At 46.6% G+C, this 14040-nt stretch overlaps 1 protein-coding gene across 3 annotated transcripts in view; it reads right to left on the bottom strand.

Annotated features, from left to right (window-relative positions):
* ANKDD1A (ankyrin repeat and death domain containing 1A) overlaps positions 1-11016 on the bottom strand; it is a 42991-nt gene extending 31975 nt beyond the window's left edge. The window contains exons 1-4 of one of the 3 annotated variants that reach the window (XM_034424736.3): positions 10700-11016; positions 7186-7289; positions 5946-6044; positions 2277-2375 (exon numbers count right to left, since the gene is read on the bottom strand). In XM_034424736.3, coding sequence (XP_034280627.2) covers positions 2277-2375; positions 5946-6044; positions 7186-7289; positions 10700-10733 — 336 coding nt within the window. In that variant the 5' untranslated portion in view covers positions 10734-11016. Of the gene's footprint in view, positions 1-2276; positions 2376-5945; positions 6045-7185; positions 7290-10699 lie in introns of those variants that run through there. The other 2 variants (XM_034424737.3, XM_034424739.3) reach the window with 2 other exon arrangements.
* Positions 11017-14040: the final 3024 nt, after the last annotated feature.

Consider the following 14040-nt stretch of genomic DNA (forward strand, 5'->3'; position numbering starts at 1 on the left):
TATCCTTCTCCTGGAGTGGGGAGGGAATGGAGATTTTGCAGTATCCTTCCCTGCCATGTTCACCAAGCCACACCCACCAAGCCACACCACGCCCACCAAGCCACGCCCGCAGAACCAGTCGTAAAAAAATTTGAATTCCCCCACTGCTGCCCTCACCCCCATTTTGCTAAGGCCGCTCCCTCTAGAATCAGTTGCCCCTCTAATTTTATGGTCTTGTCTTAAAATAAGGGGAATTGAAAAATACTTTCCAAGATTGAGTTTTCAGAAGTGGAGATCGCGTATTTAGAAAGCAGCTGTCCATATATATATTTTTTTAAATTAGTTCCTTCCCCCAAGTGTGAAATTTCACCATCTGCTGTCAAGCACATGAAAAGCTGTCATGAAAGAAGCGCTTTCTTTTTCTATGCTTTGCAACTGTCGGCTCATGTTTTATTCCTTCTGAGTTAGCAATGATTAAAACATGCGCAGGGTTGCATTTGCTGGCTCCGTACAGTTTTGGGGATGAAAACAATTCCTAGGCTTTCCCCTTAAGCAAACACTGCCGACATGTGTGTCTTGAATGCCCCAGCCCCCAAATTTTCTTCCCTGAAACTACCTTTAGAATAACTTCCTCATATTTCAGCTGGGTGTTGTCTCAAAGCTACTTGAATCAACCCAATCCATCTCCTATTGCTCTCTTTCGCTCAAAATGTAGAGCCATCTAGACCCCACCCTAAGCTGTGTTCAAAAGAGCTCTGAAAACTTGGCTCTTTTCCCAGATCTTGGGTTGAGTTTGTGTTTGTGTTTGAGTTTGTCCTTGATTGTCTTTAATAGCTATTTTCCTTCTGGCATTTTTTTTTTTTTTGGTACAATTGTTTTTATTTTATGCTACCCGGAGAGATATGGAGGAGAATGGGTTTGGCTTTCTACACTTCTCAATAAATATAATATCGAGAAGCCACTATTGAGTCAGTTGTAAAAGCATCCAGATTTGGTCACCACATGATAAAAAAGATGTTGAGACTCTAGAAAGAGTGCGGAGGAGAGCAACCAGGATGTTTACAGGACTGGAGGGTAAAACATAGGATGAACGGTTGCAGGAACTGGGCATGGCTAGTCTAGTGAAGAGAAGGGGAGACATAGTAGCAGTCTTCCAAAAGTTGAGGGGCTGCCACAGAGAGGAAGGGGTCAAGCTATTTTCTAAAGTACCCAAAGGCCAGACAAGGAATAATGGATGGAAACTGAACAAGGAGAGATTCAACCAAGGGTGAAATCCAGCAGGTCCCGACAGGTTCTGGAGAACTGGTAGCGGAAATTTTGAGCAGTTTGGAGAACCGGCAAATACCACCTCTGGCTGGCCCCAGAAATCGTGGGTGCTCCATCACTGGAGATTTTTAAGAAGAGACTAAACAGTCACTTATTTGAAATGGTATAGGTCAGGGGTGAAATCCAGCAGGTTCTGACAGGTTCTGGAGAACTGGTAGCAGAATTTTTGAGCAGTTCGGAGAACCGGCAGTGGAATTTTTGAGCAGTTCGGAGAACCAGCAAATGCCACCTCTGGCTGGTCCCAGAGTGGGGTGGGAATGGAGATTTTGCTGTATCCTTCCCCCAGGAGTGGGGTGGGAATGGGGATTTTGCAGTATCCTTCTCCTGCCATGCCCACCAAGCCACACCAGACCACGCCTACCAAGCCACGCCCACAGAACCAGTAGTAACAAAAAAATAGATTTTAAAATTTAAAAATAATTGGATTCAACCTAGAAATAAGGAGAAAATTTCTGACAGTGAGAACAATCAACCCACGGAACAGAAGTTGCCTTCGGAAGTTGTGGGAGCTTCATCCCGGGAAGCTTTCAAGAAGAGACTGGACTGCCATCTGTCAGAAATGGTGTAGGAACTCCTGATTAGGCAGGAGGTTGGACTAGATGACCTACAAGGTCCCTTCCAATCTGTTAATTTCTTAATCTGTTAAACAGACCTGGCTGAATATGGTGCATGGACTAAGCATGGTGTTTTCATATCCAGAAGACCCAATATATCCCCCCCCCGCAGATCTTGATGGCATAAGAGCCTGTTCCTAATTTTATTTATGCCACCATGACAAAATGTGCATTGTGTCCACACAAACTTGTTTCACCCTCTCATAATGTCACTGTCACGTTGCATAGAAGTATGCTAAGAAGGGAGTTTGCATCCCAATGTCGTTTGGATAGCCATGTTCTTGCATTCACTTCTTCGTATGGAGCCCCCAGATATGTCAGTGGAGGCCCCCAAGCCAGAAAAAAGAACTACCTTACCTTATTGACACAGTTGGTTTTAGCACCAGCGTTAACCAGGACCTGAAGGACACGTAAATGACCAAACCAGGCAGACAGAAGAAGTGCACTCATTCCAAACTGGAAAACAGGAAGATGAGAAAAAGAAAATTAGAACATAGAATTATAGGGCTGGGAGAGACCTCAAAGATCTTCTAGTCCAGGGGTCGGTAACCTGCGGCTCTGGAGCCGCATGTGGCTCTTTCACCCCTCTGCTGCGGTTCCCTGTCGCCGGTAAGCTCCACAATTGATAGGGCTTTCAGTTAGGATAGGTAGAGGAAAAAGGACACCGCGCTAGGAGGAGACACTATGGTGGGGGGAACCGGACTTCCGGTTGGCTCCAGAATTGAATGGGGGTGGGGGGTGCAGGGCTTCCGGTTAGGACCTTTGTGGCTCTTGAAGTGTTTAAGGTTGCCGACCCCTGTTCTAGTCCAATTCTCTGCTCAAGGCAGCAGACCTTATACCATCCTGGTTAAATGGTGGCTCTATCTATTTTTGGAAGCCTCTAGTGATAGAGAATCCACAGCTTCTAGAGGCAAACTGTTCCACTGATCCATTGTTCTTACTGTCAGGAATTTTCTCCTTAGTTTTAGGTTGGATCTTTCTTTAATAAGCTTCCACCTGTTACTTCTTTTTTTTTAAAAAAAATTATACATTTTTTCTTTAATTAACATACGTGCTTAGTAAAACAGTGTATTGTCTGAGTCAATTTGGTTATACAAAGTAATATTAATAATGATGATAATAATGGTAATTATAGTAATAATAATAATAATAGGTAAAGGTTCCCCTTGCACATATGTGCTAGTCATTCCCAACTCTAGGGGGCAGTGCTCATTTCCTTTTCAAAGTCGAAGAGCCAGCGCTGTCCAAAGCGCGTCTCCATGGTCATGTGGCCGGCATGACTAAATGCCAAAGGTGCACAGAATGCTCTTTCCCTTCCCACCAAAGGTGGTCCCTATTTTTCTACTTGCATTTTTTACCTGCTTTCGAACTGCTAGGTTGGCAGAAGCTGGGACAAGTCACGGGAGCTCACCCAGTTATGCGGCACTAGGGATTCGAACCGCTGAACTGCCGACCTTTCGATCGACAAGCTATTATTTACTTACATATAATATAATCTTTTATCATTTACTTATACATAGTAATACTCTTTTATCTTCTAATTTATCCCTCTTATCTAGCTACTGATAAAACAAATCCCATGTTAAAAATATTCTGTTTCTTCCTTATCCTTTATTTTTAATGTCAACCTATCCATCTCCGCACAATCTAATATCTTCCACCTGTTACTTCTTGTCTTGCCCTCCAGAGCTTTGGAGAATAAGTCCACCACCTCTTCTCTGTGGGACGCGTGCCAGAAGTGGCACACAGGGCCCTCTCTGTGGGCACACGTGCTGTCGCCAGCTGCTCTTCTGGTTTCCGGTGCACCAGTTGGTCTTCACGGGCACCGAAGCACTAGAAAACCATCTTAAAATTGCCAGAAAAATTTTCAGGCCATTTTCTGGCCTTTTTTGGACCATTTTCAGGGCCGTTTTCAGACCGTTTTTGGATGAAAAATGGCCTGAAAATGGCCCAAAAACCAGTCAAAAACCAGGCATGTGTGCACCGGCCAACTGGTCTTCAGGTTTCCGGCGCTTGAACATCAGTGGTGGGTTGCTTTCGGTTTGGACCGGTTTGCAAGAACCGGTAGTAAAACTGGCGGGAGGCTCCACCCACCGACCCGGACTTTGTCAGGAAGCTTCTGTGCAGAAGTATGTGCGGCCCCATTGCGAACCAGTAGTAAAGGTAAGTAGAACCCACCCCTGATGCACATGCATGCATATCCACGCATGTTTCGGTTTGGGCACTCGGTGCCGAAAAGGTTCACCATCACTGCCCTATATCATCTTTGTTGCTTTTCAGCAACAAAACTGTATCTTGGCCAAAGAAGCAGAAAGTCAAATGATCTTGATTTCCAGAGAAACGTACAGTGTTAAAGGAATGCAAATGACAAGATAATCTCATTTTCCTCTACACCCAAAAAGTCAACAAAACAAGCTTTAGAAAGAAAGAGCATGAAAACAAGCTGACGGAGGATTAAAGTTCCGGCAGTTTTCCCCCCAAAAAAGGATTGCTTCAAAATAGTTATGATGTTAAAAATGTACTCTCCTAGCTTCTCAAACAGTGAAAAATGTTTGAGAAGCTAGAAGAATTCTCTGTATTTAAATGACATTTTTTTGGTGAGAAGGAAAAGGGAAAAATAAATGTTTATTTCCCTCCTGTTTTTTCAGTGTGTACATCTTGCTTTCTTCGCTGTTCTGTCTCAACTCGACGTTCATTGGAGTGAAAGCAGGTGCTAAATATCCCACTTGGTGGAAGTTTTGATTACAACAAATCACTGCTCTTGGGAAAAAGACAATTTAATCCAATCTGATGCCCTGTCTGGGAAATTCTATAATGCAGCAGTAGGTAATGAAAAATGAAGGAGGGGAAAAATAGTCCAGTGGTGAATAGTCTATTCCAAAAGTGCTTTTTCCAAAAGACAATTCAACTTTCTTAGGTTTTCTTTTTCTTTTTTTCTTTTCCTTTGAAAACATTTCTCTTCTCCTCCAAGAAGCTTCTTCAGTTCTAACTGACTGGTGGGGACTGGTGGGGAATTGTTTTCAAAGGAAAAGTCATGGTCGCCTTTGGGACAACCATGACTTGGACGATTGCGAATCTCCACAGATGAACAATCTATTGTTCTATCTGAATGGTCCAATGTTCTGTGAAGAATCTCGTTTCCCCCCCCCAAATAAAGACCCTTCGGGACCCTTCGGGATTAAAGATGTGCAGCAAGTTCAACTCAGTGCGAGCAAAGGCACCTGGATAGGAATGGAATGACTGAGCCGTGGTGGCACAGTGGTTAGAGTGCAGTACTGCAGGCTACTTCTGCTGACTGCCGGCTGCCTGCAATTTCACAGTTCGAATCTCACCAGGCTCAAGGTTGACTCAGCCTCCCATCCTTCCAAAGTGGATAAAATTGAGGACCCAGATTGTTGGGGGCAAATATGCTGACTCTGTAAACCATTTAGAGAGGGCTGTAAAGCACTGTAAAGCAGTATATAAGTCTAATTGCTATTGTGTGCCGTGTTGTTGTTGTTGTATAAAGGATGCAAATTACACAACATGCATCATTTTCACTCTAAGGCTGCTGTGGATATCGGCTAGTGCTGTGATGGCGAACCTATGGCACGCGTGCCCAAAATGGCACAGGAAGCCATGTCGCCTGGCATGTGTGGCATCGCCAGTTCCTCTTCTGGATTTCTGGCGCGCATGCACGAGCGATGATCAGCTAGCCTTTGTGCGTGTGGCAGTGCTGGAAACTGGAAGAGCTGGTCTTCCATTTTTTGGTGTGAGCATATATGCTGGCCAGCTGATCATTGCACGCACATGTGCGCTAGTAGCCGGAAGATTAGCTGGCCGGCGCGCATGTGCACGCCAGAAACCGGAAGTTCATTTCCTGGTGTGCGCATGCCCCCTAGGCAGCTCCTCTCCCTGGTTGCGGCCCAGACGAGTGCCACTAGCCCATCACTGGGCTAGTGTGTTATAAGCAGACCCCCCTCTCCAAATAAAGGCATGTTAGTCATTATGTTCAAGCTAGTAAACCAAGCATGGAGAAAAGCTCACACTGTCTTCATCATTCACGCCGGCCTCGTGTTCCAGGAGAAGGCGGACTGCCTGTTCATGGCCAGCTCCTGCGGCCCAGTGGAGAGCGGTCCTGTCTATCTGGAAAGAAAGAGAAATTAAGCAGGGGAGGAGAAGGGAGAGCCATTTCGTTCCCCTTGTTTGTCTCTGCCATGGTTGCGCAGGTCTAAAGTCACCTGCATTATTTTCTGCATTAGTTTAGTCTTTCTGTCAATAGGCACACTCCTGTTTAAAATGTTTTTCTATCTTCTTTTCCTTGTCTTATTTTTTCCCCCCAAATCCAGTTTTAAATCCTGAGATGAAAACCCAGATCTTGTAAATGCACGGGAAGACATTTTTACAACCACACTTACATTCCACTTGTTTGTGGGGTAGGACTCAGGGGTGAAATCCAGCAGGTTCTGACAGGTTCTGGAGAACCAGTAGCGGAAATTTTGAGTAGTTCAGAGAACTGGCAAATACCACCTCTGGCTGGCCCCAGAGTGGGGTGGGAATGGAGATTTTGCAATATCCTTCCCCCAAGAATGGGGAGGGAATGGAGATGTTGCAGTATCCTTTCCCTGGAGTGAGGTGGGAATGGAGATTTTGCAATATCCTTCCCCCAGGAGTGGGGAGGGAATGGGGATTTTGCAGTATCCTTCCCCTGCCACACCCACCAAGCCACACCCACAGAACCAGTAGGGAAAAATTTTGAATTTCACCCCTGGTAGGACTGCTTTGGAAAGGAAAAAGGACAACTTGTCCTCCAAGCTATAGAGTTACCCTCGCTATTTCCTGAATCTAGCATTGGTTACCAGATCCTGGCACTTTATTATCAATTAACCAGTGGAACAGAAGTTGCCTTCAGAAGTTGTGTGTACTTCATCACTGGAGGTTTTTAAGAAGACAGATGGACAGCTACCTATCTGAAATGGTATACAGTCTCCTGCTTGAGCAGAAGGCTGGACTAGAAGACCTCTTAAGGTCCCTTCCAGCTCTATTCTGATTGATTGAAACACCTGGGATAGGAGAACAGCAATCTCTCAATAGAATTTGTCACCTCCGTTTATTCTTCCCGTCTCTTTTTCCATGCCATCCCAATTTGCCAAAGTGCATTCCACAAGTCACCCGAAGCATCACGCTTCGGGATTTAAATTTCGAGAAACAGGGAGACGGAGAGGTACAAATCTTTGCCCAATGAATGACCCCGTTCTATACCTCCCGCGCCCAGTGAAATACCCACGTTATTCTTCGCTTTGACGTCAACCCCTCTCTTGATCAGCTCGACCATGGACGCCGTGTCGTTTCGTTTGGCTGCGTCGTGGAACAACTTCTCCGAAAGGAGCACTTGGAGGGAAGGAAAGGGCTTGTTAAAGATGGTTAATAAAATGAAAACAGCCGTAGGGATTCATTTAACCACCGTGGGAAGAAAGGTGGTAATAATTGGGCAAAACTCTCTCTAATTGTCCGGCTTAGGAACGGAAATTTTGAGTTCAATTCTGGTTGTAAGTTGAGGATTCCCTGCATATCATGGCCATTCTGCGGTTTTACCCAGTTCATCAGGTCTCCTGCTTGAGCCGAGGTTGGACTAGAAGACCTCCATGGTCCCTTCCAACTCTTATTATTCTGTTATTCAAATTCTGGGCGGGGTGGAGGGGTCTGCATGCAGACCAGAAGGTCAGCACAAGATCCCTTTCAATCTTCATTCATCACAACCGCCTTACTTAGCCCTAGTAATTCTGGCCCCAATTCTAGGAATAAAAATCCAGGACTACCAAGGTTGATGTCAGCACTTCAAGCTGCATTTACTCTAGTGCTGACATAAGAAGGAGAAGCGGAGGCATCTGGAAAGGGACGTTTGACTTTTCACCTGCTTATTTTCCCTGGAGATAATATCCCCTAGGAGATGGAATGGGAGGGGGGAAATTCCTTTGAGCTGGAGTAGTAGATTAGGGGTACAGTGACTTGGAAGATGGCCAATGAATGCAGGGGAGTGGGGAACGGAAAGGGAGGGTTTTGGGTCTGGAAGTCAGTGTTGGCTGCGATGTAGTCGGAGTTAGAATGTCGTGCTTAATAAATGGGAGTTTTTCTTCAAAGACTTTGTTTGAAAGGCAATTTATTTGAGACGACCTCGAAACCTGACAGTTGGTGTTTTCTCTGCTGCTTTCAGAGGAGGGGAGGGTGCAGCATAGAAGGAAAAATAAAATAAAATTACAAAAGCTTTCCCGTAGCTTATTTTTGCTCTTTACGCCCCACCTTGGAAACACTCCCTCAATTGTCCTTCTATTGTTTTACTGAATTTGAAAAAGGTCATGAAGCATGATCAGGAAATAAATGCAGAAATATGACCTACTGTGTATTGTAAATCCTCTCCCTTTCTAGGTCGTAATTTGTGGAGAAAGAACTGTTTATATGACTCATTGCTGAGTACAGTGGAACAGCACTGTAATAAGTCACATTAAGGGACGTACAAATGGGCTGTGTGTTTCTTTGTTCTGTTGTGGCTAGCCCACCAGCCTGCCATTCTAAGTCACTCCGAGACACTTTGAATAGTGAGACGGGTGGCATACAGATAGCCCCCGACTTACGACCACAACTGCCCCCCCACAATTTCTGTCGCTAAGCAAGATGGCTGTTAAGTGAGTGAGTTTTGCCCCATTTTACGACCGTTCTTGCCACAGTTGTTAAGTGAAACACTGCAGTTGTGAAGTTAGTCCCATGGTTGTTAAGTGAAACTGGGTTTGTTGTCAGAAGGTCGCAAAAACAGATCACGTGACCCTTGGACACTGAGACCGTCATAAATACGAGTCAGTTGCCCAGCGTCTGAATTTTGATCACGTGATCACAGGGATGCTGCAATGGTCGTAAGTGTGAAAAATAGTCACTTTTTTTTTAATGCTGCTACGACTTCATAAGCCGAGGACTACCTGTATAAATGTAATAATATAACGTAATAAATAAATAAATAAAATCTGAAACATTCTTGTACGATCAGGATATAAATCTACAACAACCCCCTCTTACTTTTCTCCTCCTCCTCCCTCTCCCTAAACCAGGAGTCAGCAACCTGTGGCTCTGGAGCCGCATGTGGCTCTTTCACCTCTCTGCTGTGGCTCCTTGTCACTCAAAATATGCGTCACAACCGCCAATGTACGACACCCGCCGGCACGCAATTTATTGAGCTTTTCAACCCCCGGTAGGCTAACCATGGATAAATCCAAGAAAAGAAAAGTTTCAGAAGAAAACAGAATATTTAATACAACTACATAGGCTAGTTTTATGGCCGCTCAAGAAATAGTCAGGCACTGGAAGGGTTTTGTGGTTCCCAGTGTTTTCTTTTCTGTGGGAAATGGGTCCAAATGGCTCTTTGAGTGTTTAAGGTTGCAGACCCCTGCCCTAAACCAACCGCAACCACAACACTTAGAATCACTCCTCTGGTGAGATTGGCAGTCATCTCAATTGCTGATATCAAACAAATAAGAAAGTGAGAAAGTAAAAAAAAAAAAAAGAGAGAGAAAGAGAGAGAGAGAGAGAGAGAGAGGGAGGGAGGGAGGGAGGGAGGGAGGAAGTATATTTTAACTCATCCAATGGGTTTAGCTTGTTAGTTCAGCCCCTGTGATTTGAAAATGAAACATCTGGCTTAAAGTTTGCAAACCGGACAGTTGTGCCATACAGCAGGGGTCTCCAACCTTGGCAACTTTAAGCCTGGCGAACTTCAACTCCCAGAATTCCCCAGCCAGCAATTTGCCAAGGATGGAGACCCCTGCCCTACAGGGCAAAGGGACAAGCCATTCATACCAGCCTCTAAACCAGTGTTTCTCAACCTTGGAAGCTTGAAGATGGGGGGACTTCAACTCCCAGAAACCCCCAGCCAGCACCGCTGGCTGGGGGATTCTGAGAGTTGAAGTCCCCCCCATCTTCAAGCTACCAAGGTTGAGAAACACTGCTCTAAACATTGCCAATATGATTCCACTCCCCAACCCATCCACCCCGGGTCATAATTTTCTATCCGTTGAAGTCAACGGCTTGATAACACAGGGCGGGGAGTTGCAAGAGCGGTGGGGGGGTGGGACCCCAAATTCTCAAATTATTACCCACCATCCTAGAAACCAAGGAGTTTCTGCAGACCCTTGTAGGCTTTTGACCCTGAATTAAAGCCGGTTGGGGGCAACGCCCCACCCCCCCTTCCCCAGTCTTCTAATTGCCGCCCTCCCCCACACACCTTCACCCCAATCCGAAAAGGTTGTGTGATTTTTTGCCTCCAGGAGTTGCAGGAGTTGGACGGATCACACACACACACACACACACACACACACACACACACACACACACACACACACACACACCGTCTTTTCACGGATGACAAGCAGGCTGAAGATCTGGGCGGTTGTGCTGGAACCCAGCGGGGATCTGGTTGCCTGACTAGCTAGGTGGCTCGGTGGCTAAGAGACTGAGCTCGTCGATCAGAAAAGGTCGGCAGTTCGGCGGTTCGAATCCCTGGTACAGGTTCTCCTGCGTGAGCAGGGGGGTTGGACTAGATGACCTCCAAGGTCCCTTCCAATTCTGTTCCTGTTACTGGTCGCTGCTTCGGGCCACCCACCACCCTTCCCTCCGGCTCTTGCCCCACCAATGCCTCTTGGAAGGGACACCTTTCACCTCCCTCTCTCTCTTCCCCAGCCAGGGGCAGGGACGGTTTGCAGGGACCCCCTTCCTCCTTCCCCTTCCCCACGCGCGCCTTTCCCTGGCCCCATCCTCACGCGTGTCCTCCTCGGAAGCCAAGTCGTCCTCCATGCCGCCGGCAAGCTCACCGCCCGAGCATCCCCGTCGTTCCAGGGGACGCCCCTTCGAGGCGGACGCGGCCGGAGCCGGGTTAGGCACGCGCTTGGTCCGCCCGGGCTTGCGGCTGCGGCTCCGGCCTCCTCCGTCCCTCCGTCCCCAGCCGGAGCCGGGCTAAAAATAGCCTGCTTAAGCGTCGCCCAGAAAAGGGAGGCGATGGGGACGGGGGGGGGGGCGGGGGCGCCGAGGACGAGGCTGCACGCGGCCGCGCTCCACGCGCGCTCCCGTGGCCGCGCCCGCGCCCGGGCGGGCGGCACCCGCCTAGCTCGAATGGGGCGTCTTGTGGCCGAGGGACCCGACGGGCTAGTAGGGAAGGGCAGGAAGGTGAACACGGAGGAGACCCGGCCGGCGGTTGCTGGCTGTTTTTGTTTTTTTCGCTGCAGCGATTTCTCCGCCGAAAAATTCTAATTTCTTCCCACAAATTAGATATAGTGCATGATATAATATTATTTCTTTCCCTTTCTCTTTCCCTACCCTTCCTCTTCCCTTCGCCTTTTCTTCCCTTTGCCTTTCCGTTTCCACTATCCCTTCCCCTTCCTGTTCGCCTTTCCCTCCGTTCCATCCCCTTCCCCTATCCTTCCCTTTGCCTCTCCCCCTTCCCCTTCCCTTCCCTTCTCTTCCCCTACCCTTTCCCTCCCTTCCCTTTCCTTCTCTTCCCCTTGCCTTCCCCTTTCCTTCCCCTTCCCCTTCTTTCCCCTTCCCTTCTCTTCCCCTCCTCTTCCCCTCCCCTTCCCTTCTCTTCCCCTACCCTTTCTCTCCTTTCCCTTCTCTCCCCCTTCCCTTACCATTTCCTTCTCCTTCCCCTTCCTTTCCCTTCCCTTCTCTTCCCCTACCCTTCCCCTCCCTTCCCTTCTCTCCCTCTTCCCTTTCCCTTCCCTTCCCTTCTCTTCCCCTCCCCTTCCCCTTTCTTTCCCCTTCCCTTCTCCTCCCCTTGCCTTTCCCTTTCCTTCCCCTTCCCCTTCCTTCCCCTTCCCTTCTCTTCCCCTACCCTTTCTCTCCCTTCCCTTCTCTCCCCCTTCCCTTTCCCTTCCCTTCTCTTCCCCTCCCCTTCCCCTTCCTTTCCCCTTCCCTTCCCTTCCCTTCTCTTCCCCTACCCTTCCCCTCCCTTCCCTTCTCTCCCTCTTCCCTTTCCCTTTCCTTCTCCTTCCCCTTCCTTTCCCTTCCCTTCCCTTCTCTTCCCCTACCCTTTCCCTTCCCTTCCCCTTCCCTTTCCCTAGCCTTCCCTTTCCTCTTTCCTTCCCCTTCCCCTTCCCTTCCCCTAACCTTTCCTCTTTCCTTCCCCTTCCCCTTTCCTCCGGTTCCATTCGTTTCCCCTAGCCTTTCCCTTTCCCTTTTCTCTTCTCTTCCCCTTCCCTTTGTCTTGAAAGAGACCCAAGATAACGTTAATCAGGTTAAAAGACACCCAGAGGGCTCACCCCGACTTCTCTCTTCGCCCTCAGCTTTGAACTGAACCTTGCACGGGTTGATTTTGAAACCGGAACGAACAATGTTCCTGGGCTGAAAGTTGCAGGGAGAATATCTTTATGCATCCTAGAGGGGGCGAATAGATTAATTTGATCTTCCTTTTGGACACCGTGCACATTGCGGCATCCTTCGTTGTTACAGACATGCTAATTTAATTCTACCGTTGGAAGAGCTGAAGGACCAAGTTAAGGGGCAGATCACCTTGGAGAAAATTTATCTGTGTGGTGGCTAAGAGGAGTAGATTGGACAGATTAACTTATTTTTATTTTTTTTTATTTTTTTATTTTTAATTTGATTTATATGCTGCCCTTCTCCGGAGACTCAGGGCGGCTTACAATGCGCTAAGCAATAGCCTTCATACTTTTGTATATTTATACAAAGTCAGCTTATTGCCCCCACAAACTGGGTCCTCATTTCACCTACCTTAGAAAGGATGGAAGGCTGAGTCGACCTTGAGCCTTGGAGAGATTCGAACCTGCAGTAATTGCAGGCAGCTGTGTTAATAACAGGGTGCTTAGACCACTGTACTATCAAGACTCTTAACGTGTAATCATTACTCATCAAATGCAATTGTATTTATATCGTTGTTGATTCTTTGATTCTGCTCCTGCGTGAAGTCCCTCGACTCAGCTCGTTTCTTTCCAACTCAAGGAAAACTTCGGCGTGGCCATTTCCTTTGCTGTTCCGGATTCCCGCCGGGCCCCCCAGTTAGGCCTTGCGCTCTCCAGGGTCCTGAAACTTTCGTGGAGCCCAGCTCTTTTATTATTATTTTTTAAATTATTATTATTATTCTCTGTTCTTCATGGGTAACTCCTTCAGTCTTCTCCACTCTGGCCAGCTCTCTGGATAAGTTCCCAAATTCTTCATTTTTCAGTTCTCCTTCCCACCAGGGGGCGAGAAAGTCTGCAAAGCGGACAATTTGATATTGGAAGGCTGGTGGGATATGATGGACTTTTGCAAAGGCTTGGAAACGCTGAAGGCCAGATGGCCAAACTTCCAACAGTACTAAAATGCACTGGCATTTCTTTGCAGTCTGCAGTGCTCTCATTTTTGAAATGGATCACACTCCCTCTGTGTATCTGTAACACTCACACACTGGGGGGGGGAGGGAGAGTGAGTGAGTGTGAGAGAGAGAGGGAGTGCACTAGAAGAAACAGCTAGGAGTACATTTAAAATGAGCATAGTAGGGGAAAAAAGGGGAAGGAGGGAAATATAATTACATAATTCCATATTTACTTTTATAAATATTATAGCGTAAATATTATATTATAAATACGTTATATTATAACGTAAATATAAATATTATAAGGTAAATATTATATAGGTAAATAAATATGATTTATTGGGTTAGGGATTTTCTGTTTCCACTGTGAGTTGTATTGTGTTGGGGAGGTACACTGAGGAAGCTCCACCAATCTCATTGTACATATGTTGTGCAGTGACAATAAAGGTGGTTATTATTATTATCTTTATTTCTTAAAAATGAAACTCAGTCAACTGAACATTCAAAAATGCATCACAAATACCATTGACTGGTGCTAAGGGTTGATATGGGTTGCTGCCAGCATCCTAGGTATCAACCAAGTACCTTCTTAAGATTTAGTTATTATCATTATTATTCTCTTTTATTCATTAAAAATGAAACTCAGTCAACTGGACATTTAAAAATGTGTCACAAATACCACTGACTGGTGCTAACGGTTGATACAGGTTGCTGCCAGCGTCCTAGGTATCAACCAAGTACCTTCTTAAAATATATGATGTTCCGAGTAGCACAGTTTTTTGCAGTTCCACTGGT

The sequence above is a fragment of the Pantherophis guttatus genome, chromosome 13 (assembly GCF_059756535.1).
Source record: "Pantherophis guttatus breed Tessera chromosome 13, ASM5975653v1, whole genome shotgun sequence".
Lineage (NCBI taxonomy): Eukaryota > Metazoa > Chordata > Lepidosauria > Squamata > Colubridae > Pantherophis > Pantherophis guttatus.